The following is a 14485-nucleotide window of genomic DNA, read 5'->3' on the forward strand; positions in this document are numbered from 1 at the left end:
CCCAGCTGTGGTCCCGGAAGACGCAGAAACTCGTGCCGTCTCAGCCAGTGTTCCGAGAGCGCCTATGTGCGCCTGCGCGACCCCGTATCCCGGCGGGCAGTTTGAATTTCATTCCGGGAGTGGTGCCTCGCGATCCCGGGCTTCCGGCCGAGACCAGGGTTTGCGTGGCTCGCGACTCGGCCCCGAGTGGGCTCTTTGCTTCCCGACCCGCGCAAGGTAGGAGTCTGGTGCTGGGATCCTGCCCTGGGAAGCAAGCGGAAGGCATTGCTTGGGCGGGGCGGAGAAGCAGGTCTTGAACTCCTCCGCTTGCCAGGATAGCGGGAGTGGGCGCTGCAGATGTTTTCACCTATCCTCGGAGTGCACAGTAACTGATTGCTTTCCTTCCCTTCAAGCCTCTGCCTCTTTATCGACCCCAAACAGTAAAGCCCCAGTCCTCCACAGTATAGGGGAAATGCTCACCTGGACTCGTTTCTTTGCACTTACTGTATTTTTTTCCTTAAAATTTATGTGTGAGTTGCGTTTTTAAAGAAAATACCAACGTTGTCTTTATATATAAATAGTTTATTTTATCGCTTAAATCCTTAAAGAAGTGATAACAGGCTTATTCCCTGTACCCTGGTTTGGGATGCATTGACTACATAATAAGACAAGTCAGTACTAGACTTTGGCTAGAAACTGAATTTTGTAGAATTGAAAGAAATTGCTCTTGAGTTTTGTAGTTTGAAGGAGATGTGATCTACTGGATAATAACCATTCTTGGATTTTGAAAGTGAACAGAAATTTGACTTTTCTTTTTTGATAAATGTGTTTATATTTTTTTCTTTAGAGGCTTAAAGGATGGCCTCAGATCTGGAACAAATATGCTCTCATATTAATGAAAAGATTGGCAATATTAAAAAAACTCTGTCATTAAGGAGCTGTGGTAAGTAGAACATTTCACTGACTTTGTACATACACAATACATTTTGAATTATATGCCTGGTTAACTGAATGTATCCTAGAAATATAATTTTAAGTTTCAAACAGTGATTTTTTTAAAGTAGTCTGGCGTTAATATTTTGAATATTGCAGAGAATACTAAAGAGTAAGTCACACTGAACCATAACCTGGATGATAATTAGATGTATTATGTTTTTTTGAGAAACACAAGGCACAGTAGTAAGATATGAAGGTTACATGAAGATATTGCATTTGTGGTTCTAGAACCAAATGGAGATACTAAAAGATAAGGGATAAAAACAAAAGTGGAAAAGACCTAGCATAGTAGAAGTAGCTCATAACCCATTTGATAGCCTGCTCTAGGGGACGCATATCACTATATATAACTAGAAAACACCTAATTGAAAATGAAATCAATTTTTTAAACAGCCAGAAACTTGTAGGTTGTAACTATCTTCCAAAATATTTTAGGTGCTGAAAGAGGATCACACAATGAAAGTGCAAAGAAATAAATGATCCTTGTCAAGTCTGGGAAAACGTTTACAAAAATGATGTGCTCCCTACCCTACCTAGGAGAGCTAAAGATTTATTGATAGCCAGCATTCCATCTGCTTTGAAGATTATGTTGAATTTTACTGTAGTTTATATTATGAATTGATGATTTAAAAAAATTTCAGATATGGAATTATAATGTTGGAATGCCCATTCGAATTATGCATGTCCTCCTAGGCACTTTGATATTTTCCATCTCTTGTTGAGAAGCTCTAATAAAGGAGCCTCATCCATTTTATAATTTGTGGTTAACATCCTCTGTGGAAAGGTGAAGCTGAAGAGACTGGATTCATCTCCACCATTCTCCTCATCTCACACACGAGGAAACCGAGATTCAGAAGTCAGGTGACTTGCCAGGTCCCTCAGCTCATGAGTAGTCTGTTGGGGCTACAGTTGCTGTGTCCTGATTCCCAGTCTAGTGCTCCTTCTACTTCTATGCCATTATTATTGAGAAATCTTAAAAGGACATTTAGATTTTTAATAATTAGTCTTGTTTGTACTAATTCTAAATAAGATTCTCTTTCTGAAGGCATGGTTACTCTTGGATAAAAAGATACAATTTGGAGACCTATAGAACTATCAAACCTTGAATTCAACTGACCCCACCAAAGTATGGCCAAAGCAGCCTGACCTATTAGATTACAATATGCTGGGTAACCATCATTTGTATGTGGGGAGAATAATTTTATCTGTTTGGCTCCACAGTCTATTTAATAAAGGCCAGTAATTTGTTTGCCTCTCTGTTTGGCTGCTGTAATTGACTAGATCGCTACTATTAAAAGTGGTGAATTTGCTCAACTGTTACATTACTATAAATCCGTAAAAAAGGCCCTAAAATTTAGGTGACTAAAAGATACTTGAAATACCAGTGGACCCAACTAGTTATTTAACCCCCTGAAATTAATCTTAGTAGAGACGTCAGTACTCTCATTTACTTACTAATTTGTTTTAGTTGTTATGAACCTAGTGTCAAATGCAATTAGCATTGCTGTATTAGGTAGAATAATACACTGTTTCTCATGATGATGAGGAATAGTAGTTAACTTTTACTGAGTGCTTTGCTAGGTTCCAGACACAATGCCAACCCATCTTATATGTACTTTTTCACTTGTCTTCTCAGTAATCTTGAGGTAGGTGCTGAGGTCTCTGACTTCAGGAACTTCTATTTCATTCTCCTGCCTCCATAATTTACAGACATGGTCAAATGGTGCTTTTACTTCTGCGTTTTCATTGTTTGGTTGCTAGAAGTGAAGATGGAAAGATTTAATTATGAGGATGGTTTTGTACTTTTGATCTGCCCTTAAAAAAAATTTTTTTTTATTACTTCTTTTATTTCTAGAGAGGAGGAGACTCTGGTTTTCCCATCCTCAAATTTATGAAGCTAGAGAGAGGTGCCAGGAGGTGGGGTTAGGAGTATGAGAGCGTGCTACTTTATAAACTCTGGTGTTTGTTTCTGTCAGGCACCCAAGGTTACCACCCGCCTGTGACTTTTTATGTTACTTTCTCCACATAGGAGTCGTTAATAATGTAGATAGTGTAAATATGAATCCCAAACCTCTATTACAAATTCGGAAGTGCAGCTCTTCCCCCACCTCCCACACACACCTGAGGACCAGTCCGAAACACAAGCTTATGTCTCCCTGGCCAGTGATTAGAATTTTTAGGTTTACACTTTCACTGAAAATGTATCCCATGAACAGGGGTCCTGCCTTCATTTGGAATTCTCACTTCCAACACCCTTTGCTTTGAAGTCCCAAAACCTTGGCTCTGATCTCCATTCAAACCAAATATATTAGGCTGCTGAGACTGACAACCACTCTCCAGCTTCCCTCCACACCTCCCAGATTAGGCTGCTGCAGCATCACCTCACACATAGTGCCCGGTCTGTGGTTCTCTCTTCAGGTTTGAACCCTTGGGAATTTACCTTATTCTCATGAAAGCTCAGCTATGCTTGCAGAAGGATGTTTATTTTATCTAGCATTTCTAGGTGTTCTATTATAGTGGAGGAATTTGCCTCCACTATAATTTCTGTCTCCAGAAATTCAGGAGACACTTTGTATTTAACCTCTCCCTCCTTTCTTTTCTATACTAGTACTTAGAAATGAGATTTTAGGATTATCCCTGGAGGCAGGTCCTAGGGCCTAAAACAATAGTTCTTTCTCTACCTCCAAGTGTCTCTCTACGCTAAAGCTCTGTTCCAAGAGTTTAGTTGAGCACATGTATGTTACTGCTTTTCTATACACTTTATTTTCCATTTTATCTTTGTTTATTAACAGGTCAAGAACCTAACCTGAAGACTATGCTAAATAAAATAGGAGATGAGATCATAACAGTAAATGAACTTCTAAATAAATTGGAATTGGAAATTCAGTATCAAGAACAAACTAACACTTCACTCAAGGTAATGTTTTTCTAGTGAAGAAACAAAAAGGCAATAAATTCAAATTCCCTAATCACCAGGAATTCATAAGGGTTCTGTAGGTTTATTTCATTTTTAACTTTGTGAATTATTATTAATGGTATAAAGTGTTATTTGCGTTTTATTTTCCCAGCATAAAGGACTCCAGAGCTCCACAAATTTGTTTGTTTGTTGTTTTTTTCATGCTGGTAGCCAATGGAATTGAACTTTACTAAAAGGGAGGATTTCCTAAATAATTCTTGGTAGGTTTACTTTAAACAAATGATACCCTGGTAGAGTGGTGTGGAACAAATACCTGCCCTGGGATGAGGTGATGTGGATTCTCACCCTGGCTGCCCTTAGCACCCTCTGCCATGCTGAGAAAGCCATTTCACCTCTTGGGATCTGAGGGTCCTCATTTGCAAAATAATGGGTCATGCTGAACTATTTTCCTTAGGTCCCTTCTATTCTGCATTTCTCAATTTCTATAAAATGTAATACAAAAATTCTTAAGTAAAGAGAAACTTGAGCCTTTTCCATATGCACATTTTCCTCTAGATGAGCGTTCTAATTGACTTCAGCTGACAAAGTGCTTGCATACTTCCTGATAGTGAAATAGTCAGTACCATTACTCCATCATGGTCTTAGAGCCATTGATGTGTTCAACGGGATTGAACAACGTGGTCTCTACAGTCCCTTTCAACCTTATCATCCATAAGGTCTGTAAAGATTTTTCAGCTACAGAATCGACATGATTATGCCTACCCTACTATTAGTTGAAATGAAATTAGTATCTATGAACATCGTGCTGCTCTTTAAAAGAAAGATGTCCTATAAATTCAAAACAGAAACCAATATTGATTTCAGTTCTAACCTGCCCAACAATGCCCAGGGTTAGGTATGGGTCCAGAGAATGTTCAACTCAGAACTGAAGGCTGTTGGGAATTTTTGTGTACATTATGATGGAGAATAAGATGACAGGAATCCAAAGGGGCATAGTATTTTTCCTATTAAATTTACAGGAGGTCATAGCCTCAAGTTCTAGTGAAAGTTAAAAACAAAACGAAAACAAATGATGATCAAATAGAAATATTTGTGAAGCTGGACTATAGGCATGTCAGCAGGGGAAGTCGTTCCAAGCAGCACCTCATGGTTTCATTCTAGGCATGCATCATTCCAGGCATTACTCTGGTGCTGTCATACTGATAACACTGGGGAACCGTGTGCTAAATCAACAAAAGCAGTTTACCGGAATGACAAACATAAATCTTTCATATGTTTTTTAGTGGCTTCCCAAGGTTAAAGTATTTTAGAAAGACTTAAATGTCAGTCCTGCCTGTTGTGATGTGATTATAACAATTGTTCTCTGAAAAAAATCCATAAATAAAAATATATTGCCATCCAAAAACAGTTCTAGAAACCAAAGGGCTCTTTTTTTGCTGCATCCAGTGCTTTTTGACCCATTCTGCATTCTGAACACTCACAATTGTGATTGTGGCTCTCAGTTTTTCATGCCCTTTATAACATCTTAAAACACACAGGGAGCACCGATGCTTATTTGTGAGCATTTGTTAAATTTTAGGAACTCTGTGAATCTCTTGAAGAAGATTATAAAGATATGGAACATCTCAAAGAAAACATTCCTCCCCATTTGCCTCAAGTAACACCGGGAACCCAGAACTGGTAAGTGTATTGATAATGATTCTTGCTATCTGGACTTATAAAACTATTAAAACAAGTACCTCAAATCTTTTTTGCTTTTTCTTGTACTTAAACAGTTTTGTTAGTGATGAGCCAGTTTTTTTGTCACTTATACTAGAAATAATGTTTCCCCCTATTTTTACCAGTTTCCTTATCCTACTGTCTGAGGAAAATGTCACCCATCTTTCCCAAGAGTGAGTCTCCTCTAGGCTCTCTTTTTCCACTTTTTCTCATTTCTTTCCCTTAGAGCAGAGTTTGCCAACCTCGGCTCTATTGACATGTTAGGCCAGGGAATTCTTTATTGTGAGAATAGGATGTTTAGTAGCATCCCTCATCTCTACCAACTAGATATCAGTGGCACCCCTCACCTCCTGTATCCCCCACCCCCCGCCTAGTTTGACAATGAAAAACGTCTCCAGACATGGCCATATGTCCTCTGGGCGGCAAAATCTCCCCTGACCCTTGAGAACCATTACCTTAGGGTAAAAATAAGATTAAATGAGCTTCTAATCTTAAAAATAGCCAAAAGAGCAAAAAAACACTTAGCTCTGCTTTCCCCCTCAAACTACTGTCAGTGAACAGACCTGCCTTCTGACCGTTATTACTACCACACTTAGGAAAGTGATTGCTTGAAGGTCACAAAGAGGTCAAAAATCCTTCTGCAGCCCTGATTTTTCTTTTCATGTTTTATTTTGTTGTCCATCTTCTCGTTTTGATATTCTGTTACTTGTACCACCACTGTGGTTTCTTAGTTGTCTCATCACTTCTCTGACTTGGCTGCCTCACACCTATTTCTGAGACCTCCTTTAAATTACAGGTGTCTCCTAAAGCTCTGTTTTTTTCACTCTTGCCTAACACCACTGTTAATGCTCTCAAATAGCCAACTTCAGCCTTGATATAACATGTAGTTCCGCTGTTCTAATTGCTCCTGGGAATTTGATGAGTGAGCTGTTCTGTCATCCAGCTTTGCAAGTCTCACTGAACTCACTGGTTCCTTGTTACCCACCCATCCATGCCTGTTGCTCTCCTCCTCCCATCATCTAGACAGAAAGATGGCACCTTCAACCTGTCCCACTCTCTCATAACCCTCAGCTGTCCGTTTTTCCTCTGCAGGGTTTTGTCTGTCCTTGCCCTCCCTTCCGTTCTCATTGCCTGGCTCTGAATGAGATCTATGTTTTGCATCTTTTATGATTTGGGAGCTCCCATGTTTTGTCTTTTCAGTATTTCTTCACCCTCATCTCTCCAGTCCTTTGCCACCAAAATTATATTTCTAGAAGGGGACTCCGAGTATGTAAAAACATTCCAAGGCTGACTTAATTGTTTTAACTTTTAAAACGTATTATATACACAGAAAAGTGATTGAAATATTATTTATGCAAATCAAAGAATAATAATAAAACAATGTGTCCACCCACCAGATTAAGAAATAGGACATTACCTGTACCTATAACACTTCTGTTGCAGACCATCCCTCTGTCAAAGAGGTACTCATCCTAGCTTTTATGATAATCACACTTTTGCATGTGTGTTTCCATAAACAAAGTACTGTTTAAATTTTAAAAACCAAAAGGAAGGCCTGAACCTTGCTGTGTAGGAAGAGTCACATTCCTGCTGATAGTTGGGGGTCTCCAGAAGAGTGAAGCTCAGCAGAGTCCCCGGCATGGTCAGAGGACCTTGGAATTTCCCGACAAGAAGAGAAAATTAGTGGGCAAGGTCATGAATGAATGCTAGGAACAGAGGTCATCATAGGATAACTGCCAAGGATATAGTGTGGGCTGGACACTGGACATCCAGCAAGAATATGGTCTGGGAGATAGGAGGAATTTTCTTCTCAAATCACTGTGGCCTGGCTTCAGCTTTCAGGGCTAGATCAAAGCAGAACTTTTCTATAGATCGAAGTGGTTATTTTCAGCTGATACCTACAGTAGGACATGGAGGAGAAATCAGGAGGATCCTTAGCACATGGTCAAGACAAGCAAGTACAGGTAAGAATCAGCCAGGCTCACCACGGAGCGTCATGTAGGGATGATGGTACCATAGCATTGGGCATCTTCATCTTGACGACCCACAATATGGCCATCTCCTCAATCAGGCCTGGTGACCCTCAGTGTCTGCTCAGCTATTATCTTGGGTTCTCACTTCCCTGTCTTCCTTGGGGTTCCCATCACTTGCTCCTGGGTTGGCTCTGCTCTTTCCCAGATCCCATTTCTTTTCTGCAGCAGTCAAGCCAGTAAGGCTTGGCTTGCAGCCAGCAACAGGGGTCTATTCCTTCCCTGGCAGTTAAACAACCTAGAAGCTACAGTCTATTTCTAGGCTTCCTTTGCTAGTGGGTTAGGAGCTATGCATCTATTAGGCTTCTCACTGACTCCAGAAATTGGGCAGGACTGAATCCAAGGGTGACCTATGCACATTGCTGGCAACTCAAATGAATCTGCGATTGATACTAGCAATCAAACGGGATAAATTAGAAAAATAGAAGTATATGACTGATGTTTTCATGTCAGAAATAGGGATGTGAGGAAGAGAAGTTGATAAAGGTTAAGATCAGTTCAACTTTACACATACTGTAAGATGTATATAGAGCCAGTGGGATAACTGATGAAGATGTTTGGTATATGTACTACATGCCCCATTTTTGGGTAAATACAATTACATTACTGAAGATTCGGGGGCTTCATTTCTCAGCATTCTCTTCACTATTTAGATCTTCATGAACAATAAGGGTCAGGGTAGAAAAAATGTTGGCTATAAAATTATTATGACCAGATGAATTATGTGTTTGATACTGATTATTTTCAGTTGGGAAAACTTTCTAGTATGCTGCAGCGTTCTGACGATGACCTGAATATCTGTGTATCTCTGTTCCGCAGTGTGAGTGCATCCGACCTTGACCCTGAAGAACCAGTCAAAGTTGAGGAGCCTGCATGTACAAAGAAGCCTCCTAAAGAACTAAGAAATATTAAAGAAATGCCATTTATAACTTCTGATGAGTTTAATGGGATTCCTGCGTAAGTATTTAAGATCATTTTTAAAGTTCAAGTCTTTAATAATCAACATACATGATTGTTTAAATCATAAAGCTTGATTATATTCATCATAATATCCTGTGTTCAAATATTGATCTTTTCTGAAATAGTTTTGCATTGTACTATGAAAATGCAGGAAATCTTCTGTTGAAAATGCTTAAAGTCATGCTTTTATTCAGTTATAAAACCTCTTTTCATAGAAAGATCTAGAGATGGGTCAGTTTATTGCGGAGTCCTCTCCAGGACCATTTTGTGATTCAGATTTATTCAGTTACATTTTAGAAGTAGCCTCAGTTTCAGTGTAATTTTAAAGAAAGTGTGTTGTATAGATTTGAGAATTAGAACGCAGGGTGTTGTATTTGTTTTTCCATTTATCCCTTAACTTATGCCACACACTTATTTGAGTCTGTGCTCTATTCTGGGTCCTGGGTCACTGATGAGAAAAATACAGGGATGAATAAGACAAGATACCTCCCCCAGAGGGAGGTCTCCTGTGCTCTTTACAGATGACTGTAATGGGAAACCAATTATGGAAATCCATGTTTTTAAACTCATAATTCCAGGGCTTTGCTTAATTAACTTCTTGGCTTTATATTGTTACATTTTTCATTACTTTTTTATAATACATGTTGTTAGCAAATGTTTGTTAGAAAATAATTCATCTAATGGCATATGATGTTGAGCATCTTTTCATGTGCTTATTAGCCACTTGAAAAATATCTGGCTGTTTTACAATTCTGGGATTAATAATGAGGCTGACATTTCTCTTTGATCTTTTTATTTTTTTAAATTTTTTGATTATTCAGTCATTTCCTTTATTGATAGCTTTATTTTCATGAAAATTCTGTTTGATGCTATTCAGTTTTTAAAATCGTTGCTCATTGGCCAAACTAAAGGGAAGAGCAAATGTCTGTGAAGTAGGTTTTTAGAAAATGCTTCCATGAAGAGATAGAGGAAGGAAATTAGAAGAGTCACGGTAGAGTATTTGTTTTTAAACTAAAGGGTTACTTAGTGAATAAGAAATTAGAAGCTTAGGATAAGGGAGAATATATTCCAAGCATGAGGCTTTTATTTAGTTATTTATTTAAAAAAATTAATACTGAAGGTGGAAATAAAGTGGAAAATACTGGCAGAGGTGAGGGATGGGTATTGATTAAATTAAGGTCATAGTTTAGTGGCTTTAAATAAATTGCATTGTGTAGATCTGTGGAAATTTTATCAACAGTTTGTGGAAATTGTGGTTTAAAAAAACTGACAAAAATGAATTTAGACAAAAGGGAATAATGAAGATGAATGTTTTTTGGTCAATATGAATATTTTCCATTAAACATTTATATATTACTTAATATTAAGGACATTTCTTTTTAATTAAAATTATTGGGGTGACAATGGTTAGTAAAATTACATAGGTTTCAAGTGTACAATTCTGTAATACATCATCTATATATCACATTGTGTGTTCACCACCCAGAGTCAGTTCTCCTTCCATCACCATATATTTGACCCCATTTACCCCCCTGCCCCCTTACCCTCTGGTAACCACTAAACTATTGTCTGTGTCTATGAGTTTTTGTTTCTTTATTTGCTTGTCTTGTTCCTTCGTTACTTTCAGTTTTATATCCCACATGTTAGTGAAATCATACAGTTCTCAGCTTTTTCTGTGTGAATATATGAAGGAAGTTTTGTTTAAAAAACTTCCCCTTTGAACCGAGGCGAAGGACAGAGGTTAACATATTAAATCCACATTTTCTTGAAGGGAAAAATTGAGACACATCATTAAGTTTTGTTTTTGGTATGTACAGTGTCAAAATCGAGAGCCTCCTATTTTCATATTCTAAGACTTTGGTGACTGGGCGGAGTTCCGGATTGAAAGAGTGGGATGTGAAGTGAAAGAGACAATGCTCGAAGGGAATATGAGCTGGGGAATGAAAAAGAGCATAGCTCCACATGGCTTCCCGTCTGCCTTTGCAGCTTTGCTCAGAACCCGCTCACCCCTGGGTGGTCCCTGCACCGAGGGCTCTTCTCTGTCTTTATCAGCCTTCTCGTCTTCGTTGTGTCTTCTTCGTTCTTCCTCTTTCTCTCCTCCTTTTTTTCTTCTTCTGAACAGGTAAGTTTTTGCAGAAAACTGGAGTGGTGTAAGTTACATAATTTATTAATATTAAAATGTTTCTTTCCCTTGTTCACAAACATTTAAAATGGTTTAAACGTCTGTCGGTCCATTTGAATCAGAATTTGAGAGCTTATTTTAAACTGTAATATTTAAACTCTAATTTTAATTCTGTAGGTGGAGAATAAAGATGAGGCATCCAGATGTAACTAGGGAAGATAAGCACTGATGTGTTGTGGTCTCTATGTAACTTTTCCGCTGTTGAGACATGTCTGGTTTATTTGAACATTGATAAAACTTTTTTTATAACAAGTACTAATAGCTTTGTTAATGTAGAAAGTCATCATAAACATTTTTCAAAGAAAATATTTTGTATAATGATTTTTTTTAAAACTTAATCATATACTTATTTATAGGTACATGAAATGCCGCTTAACCTATTGTCAAATTAATGATGTTATTAAAGAAATCAACAAGGCAGTACTTAGTAAATATAAGATCCTACATCAACCAAAAAAGTCTATGAGTTCTGTGGCCAGAAATCTCTATCACAGATTTATTGACGAAGAAACAAAGGATACCAGAGGTAAAATGATAGCATATATATATATATATATATATATATATATATATATATATATTCACATACATACATGTGTCAACTGTTTGTAGTGTAACTAAATCATGAGAAACATAACTAATTCTAGAAAATTCTAAATTTAGAGAGGCAGTTCTCAACCAGGGGCGATTTTCCTTCCCACCAGAGAACATGTGGTCATCTCTGGAGACATTTTTGCTTATTACGACTGGGGTTGGGGTTGCTACTGGCTTCTAGTGGGTAGAGACCAGGGATGCTGCTAAAGAACCCTACAAAGCACAAAGACAGCTCCCACAAAAAACAATTACCTAGCCCAAAATGTCTGTAGTGCCGAAGCTGAGAAACACTGCTTTAGAGTGTATTATGGAACTATACCCAGTGTTCCCAGAATTAGAATAGTAATGTTAACAGCTGGTCATGCTTATTTAGCACTTACTGTGTACTGAGAGCTTTAGTCCTCAGAATATCCTTGGGAAGTACGTACTGTTAGCACCCCTGCTTGCAGACTAGTCAGAGAACTGAAGTTACTTGTCCAAGGTCAGCCAATTACAGTGTTTCCCCGAAAATAAGACCTAGCCGGACTGTCAGCTCTAATGCGTCTTTTGGAGCAAAAATTAGTATAAGACCCGGTCTTATATTAAAATAAGACCGGGTATAATATAACATAATACTGGGTAATATAATATAATAAAGACTGGATCTTATATTAATTTTAGCTTCAAAAGACGCATTAGAGCTGATGGTCCAGCTAGGTCTTATTTTCGGGGAAACACGGTAAGTGATAGAACTGCTAAGTGTTTCATTCTTTTAACCACTGTCCCATATTGTCTCTTGAAAAGTGAATTGTTCAGAAGATACCAACAGATAGCTAGTGATAGAATAAACACTGTTACCTTTCTGAAATGCTACAGTAAACATCGTGCAACTTCAGTTGAAAGAATAATAATTATTATTTTTTTAATTAAAGTTTACTGGGGTGACAGTTGTTAGTATAAAGTTACGTACATTTCAGGTGTACAATTCTGTATTACATCATCTATATGTATCACATTGTGTGTTCACCACCCAGAGTAAGTTCTCCTTCCATCACCATATATTTCATCCCCTTTACCCTCATCTACTACCCCCCCGCCCTTCTTACCCTCTGGTAGAATAATTATTATTTTAGCAAGAATATCAGTTCTCATTTTGGTGGGATAATGATAGTAAAAATGGTCAATGCCATTCATAATCACAATGTTATGTATTAACGACTCATCTGGAAAGTTATCCTTATAAAAATTAGCACTCATATCTCTATTTTCAGGTCGTCATTTTATAGTGGAAGCTGACATCAAAGAATTCACAGCTTTGAAACTTGACAAGAGGTTTCATATGATACTGAATATCTTACGACACTGCCGGAGGCTGTCAGAGGTCCGAGGGGGAGGACTCACCCGATATGTTATAACCTGAGGCCCTGGGGAGCTTTTGAACCAGCCTACAATAGTGTATAGAGGCTATTCCATAGTTTCCTTATATGTAATTTTTTCATATATAGTTTCTTTAGCTTCTCTTTTTTCTTGTAAAAATAAAACTTCGTTAAAATAAAGCATATATATTTTAAAATAGACTTCCTTTCAGCAAATATTTAATCACTTACTATATGAGCCTCTATGCCACGCATATAATGGAACTAAAAATGTTCATGTTTAGTTTTTGTGTTTAGTGACAATGCTGCAGACCCCAGTCAGACAGATGTAGAGGTGGTAATGGAAGAAAAAGTCAAGAAGGTAAGGTCGGGATACCCAGGCTTTTTGGAATTAAAGATAGTTAGTGTCTACATTTCATGACTGATATTTCAGTCTACAGGCCTAGAATTGGAGGCAGCCCACCCGTGTGCTTATTTGGCTTTCCCACATGTTGTTAAGGAACAGCTCACCTGAAATGCATTCAGTATAAAGCAATCTATAAACATCAACTGCAATGGAACTGTAATAATGAAAAGGATGATAAAATAACGTGTAAATGGTTTGAGAGTGGTCGTGAAAAATGAGTGGTTGGATTGTAAAAATTTCGCTGTGTTTTTCTTCTGCACTCGGGAGACTGTCTTATCTACGTTTTAGTCCGTGTTCTCCAGAGAAACGGAACAGGAGACATGGTTATGAAGTCTGGGATGTCCCTGGAATGCTGTCTGCAAGCTGGAGACCCAGGGAAGGTGGTGTAATTCAATATGAGTGTCAAAACTCAGGGAGTCAATGGTGTGAATCCTAGTCGGAGGGCAGGAGTAGATGAGATGTCTCAGCTCATGCAGGCAGGCAGGCAGGAAGCAAAAAAAAAAAGGGGTGAATTCCTCCTTCCTCCAGCCTTTGTTCTATTCAGGCCTTAACCAGATTGACTGGGGGATGCCCACCCAGCCTGGGGAGGGCAATCTACTGAGTCCACTGATTCAAATGCTAATCTCATCTGGAAACACCCTCACCGACCCACCCTGGGCAGCCGTGGCCAGTAAAGTTGGCCGTCAGTCTATGTCTGTGTGTCTGCTTGGCCGGCCGATTGTGGTAGCAGAGGAAAAAAGTGTCTCACCAGGCCCGGTGGCCTCGTTAACACGGTCATGATGACCACGGTACGTACATTACGGGCACTGCATATTTATCGTTATCTTTTCTTTCTCCCTAATTTAGATGCAGGTATGTTTCATTTTTCATTCTCGCTTTTCATCAAAAGTAATGGCAATATCCTTACTTTGTTTTAAGGCTTGCTTGATTTCTTTCTATGCATTATTTTCCCCTATGAAAAACATTTTCTCTGTTTAAAATATTTCTTCCTGAAACTCATGTTGAACAACTGTTCTTGTAAGTTTGTTTAATTTTTGTAGAATGGATACTGAGGTGAACAGTTAGTCTCTATTTTAATTGTTATCATGTAATCAATTTGTTACATTAATTTAGGTGTACGGTTTGTAACGTCCTATTCCTCAAAGAATAAAAAGATTAATTTTCAAACAAGAATGAATCTCTGTTACTTGAACTTCATTTTCAAGCAAAATGACAGGCTTGTTCTACTTCTTTAATTTTGAAAATAACATTTTAAAAAATCTAATTTTGAAAGAATTTGTGGTCCAAAGTCTCTGCTCTCAGCTCCACTCCTTGCCCTTTGTTTGCTATCTTTTCTTGCAGTGGCTT

General features: G+C 38.2%; 1 protein-coding gene across 1 annotated transcript; it reads left to right on the plus strand.

Moving 5' to 3' along the window:
* The first annotated feature begins 79 nt into the window (after positions 1 to 79).
* Positions 80 to 14114, plus strand: SKA1 (spindle and kinetochore associated complex subunit 1). The gene is made up of 7 exons (XM_033087497.1): positions 80 to 216; positions 827 to 922; positions 3768 to 3892; positions 5472 to 5572; positions 8461 to 8598; positions 11140 to 11309; positions 12628 to 14114. Exons 2-7 carry the CDS (start codon positions 838 to 840, stop codon positions 12774 to 12776), a joined length of 768 nt encoding a protein of 255 aa, XP_032943388.1. The 5' UTR covers positions 80 to 216; positions 827 to 837; the 3' UTR covers positions 12777 to 14114.
* The last annotated feature ends 371 nt before the right edge of the window (positions 14115 to 14485 follow it).

Source organism: Rhinolophus ferrumequinum, chromosome 19 (assembly GCF_004115265.2).
Source record: "Rhinolophus ferrumequinum isolate MPI-CBG mRhiFer1 chromosome 19, mRhiFer1_v1.p, whole genome shotgun sequence".
In the NCBI taxonomy this organism is placed as follows: domain Eukaryota; kingdom Metazoa; phylum Chordata; class Mammalia; order Chiroptera; family Rhinolophidae; genus Rhinolophus; species Rhinolophus ferrumequinum.

Excerpts from the sequence above, each read along its gene's own strand:
- SKA1 (XM_033087497.1), top strand. The coding sequence starts at position 838 with ATGGCCTCAGATCTGGAACAAATATGCTCTCATATTAATGAAAAGATT. Across the intron at positions 923-3,767 it reads TCTGTCATTAAGGAGCTGTG|GTCAAGAACCTAACCTGAAG; the intron begins GTAAGTAGAACA and ends GTTTATTAACAG. Across the intron at positions 11,310-12,627 it reads AGAAACAAAGGATACCAGAG|GTCGTCATTTTATAGTGGAA; the intron begins GTAAAATGATAG and ends CTCTATTTTCAG.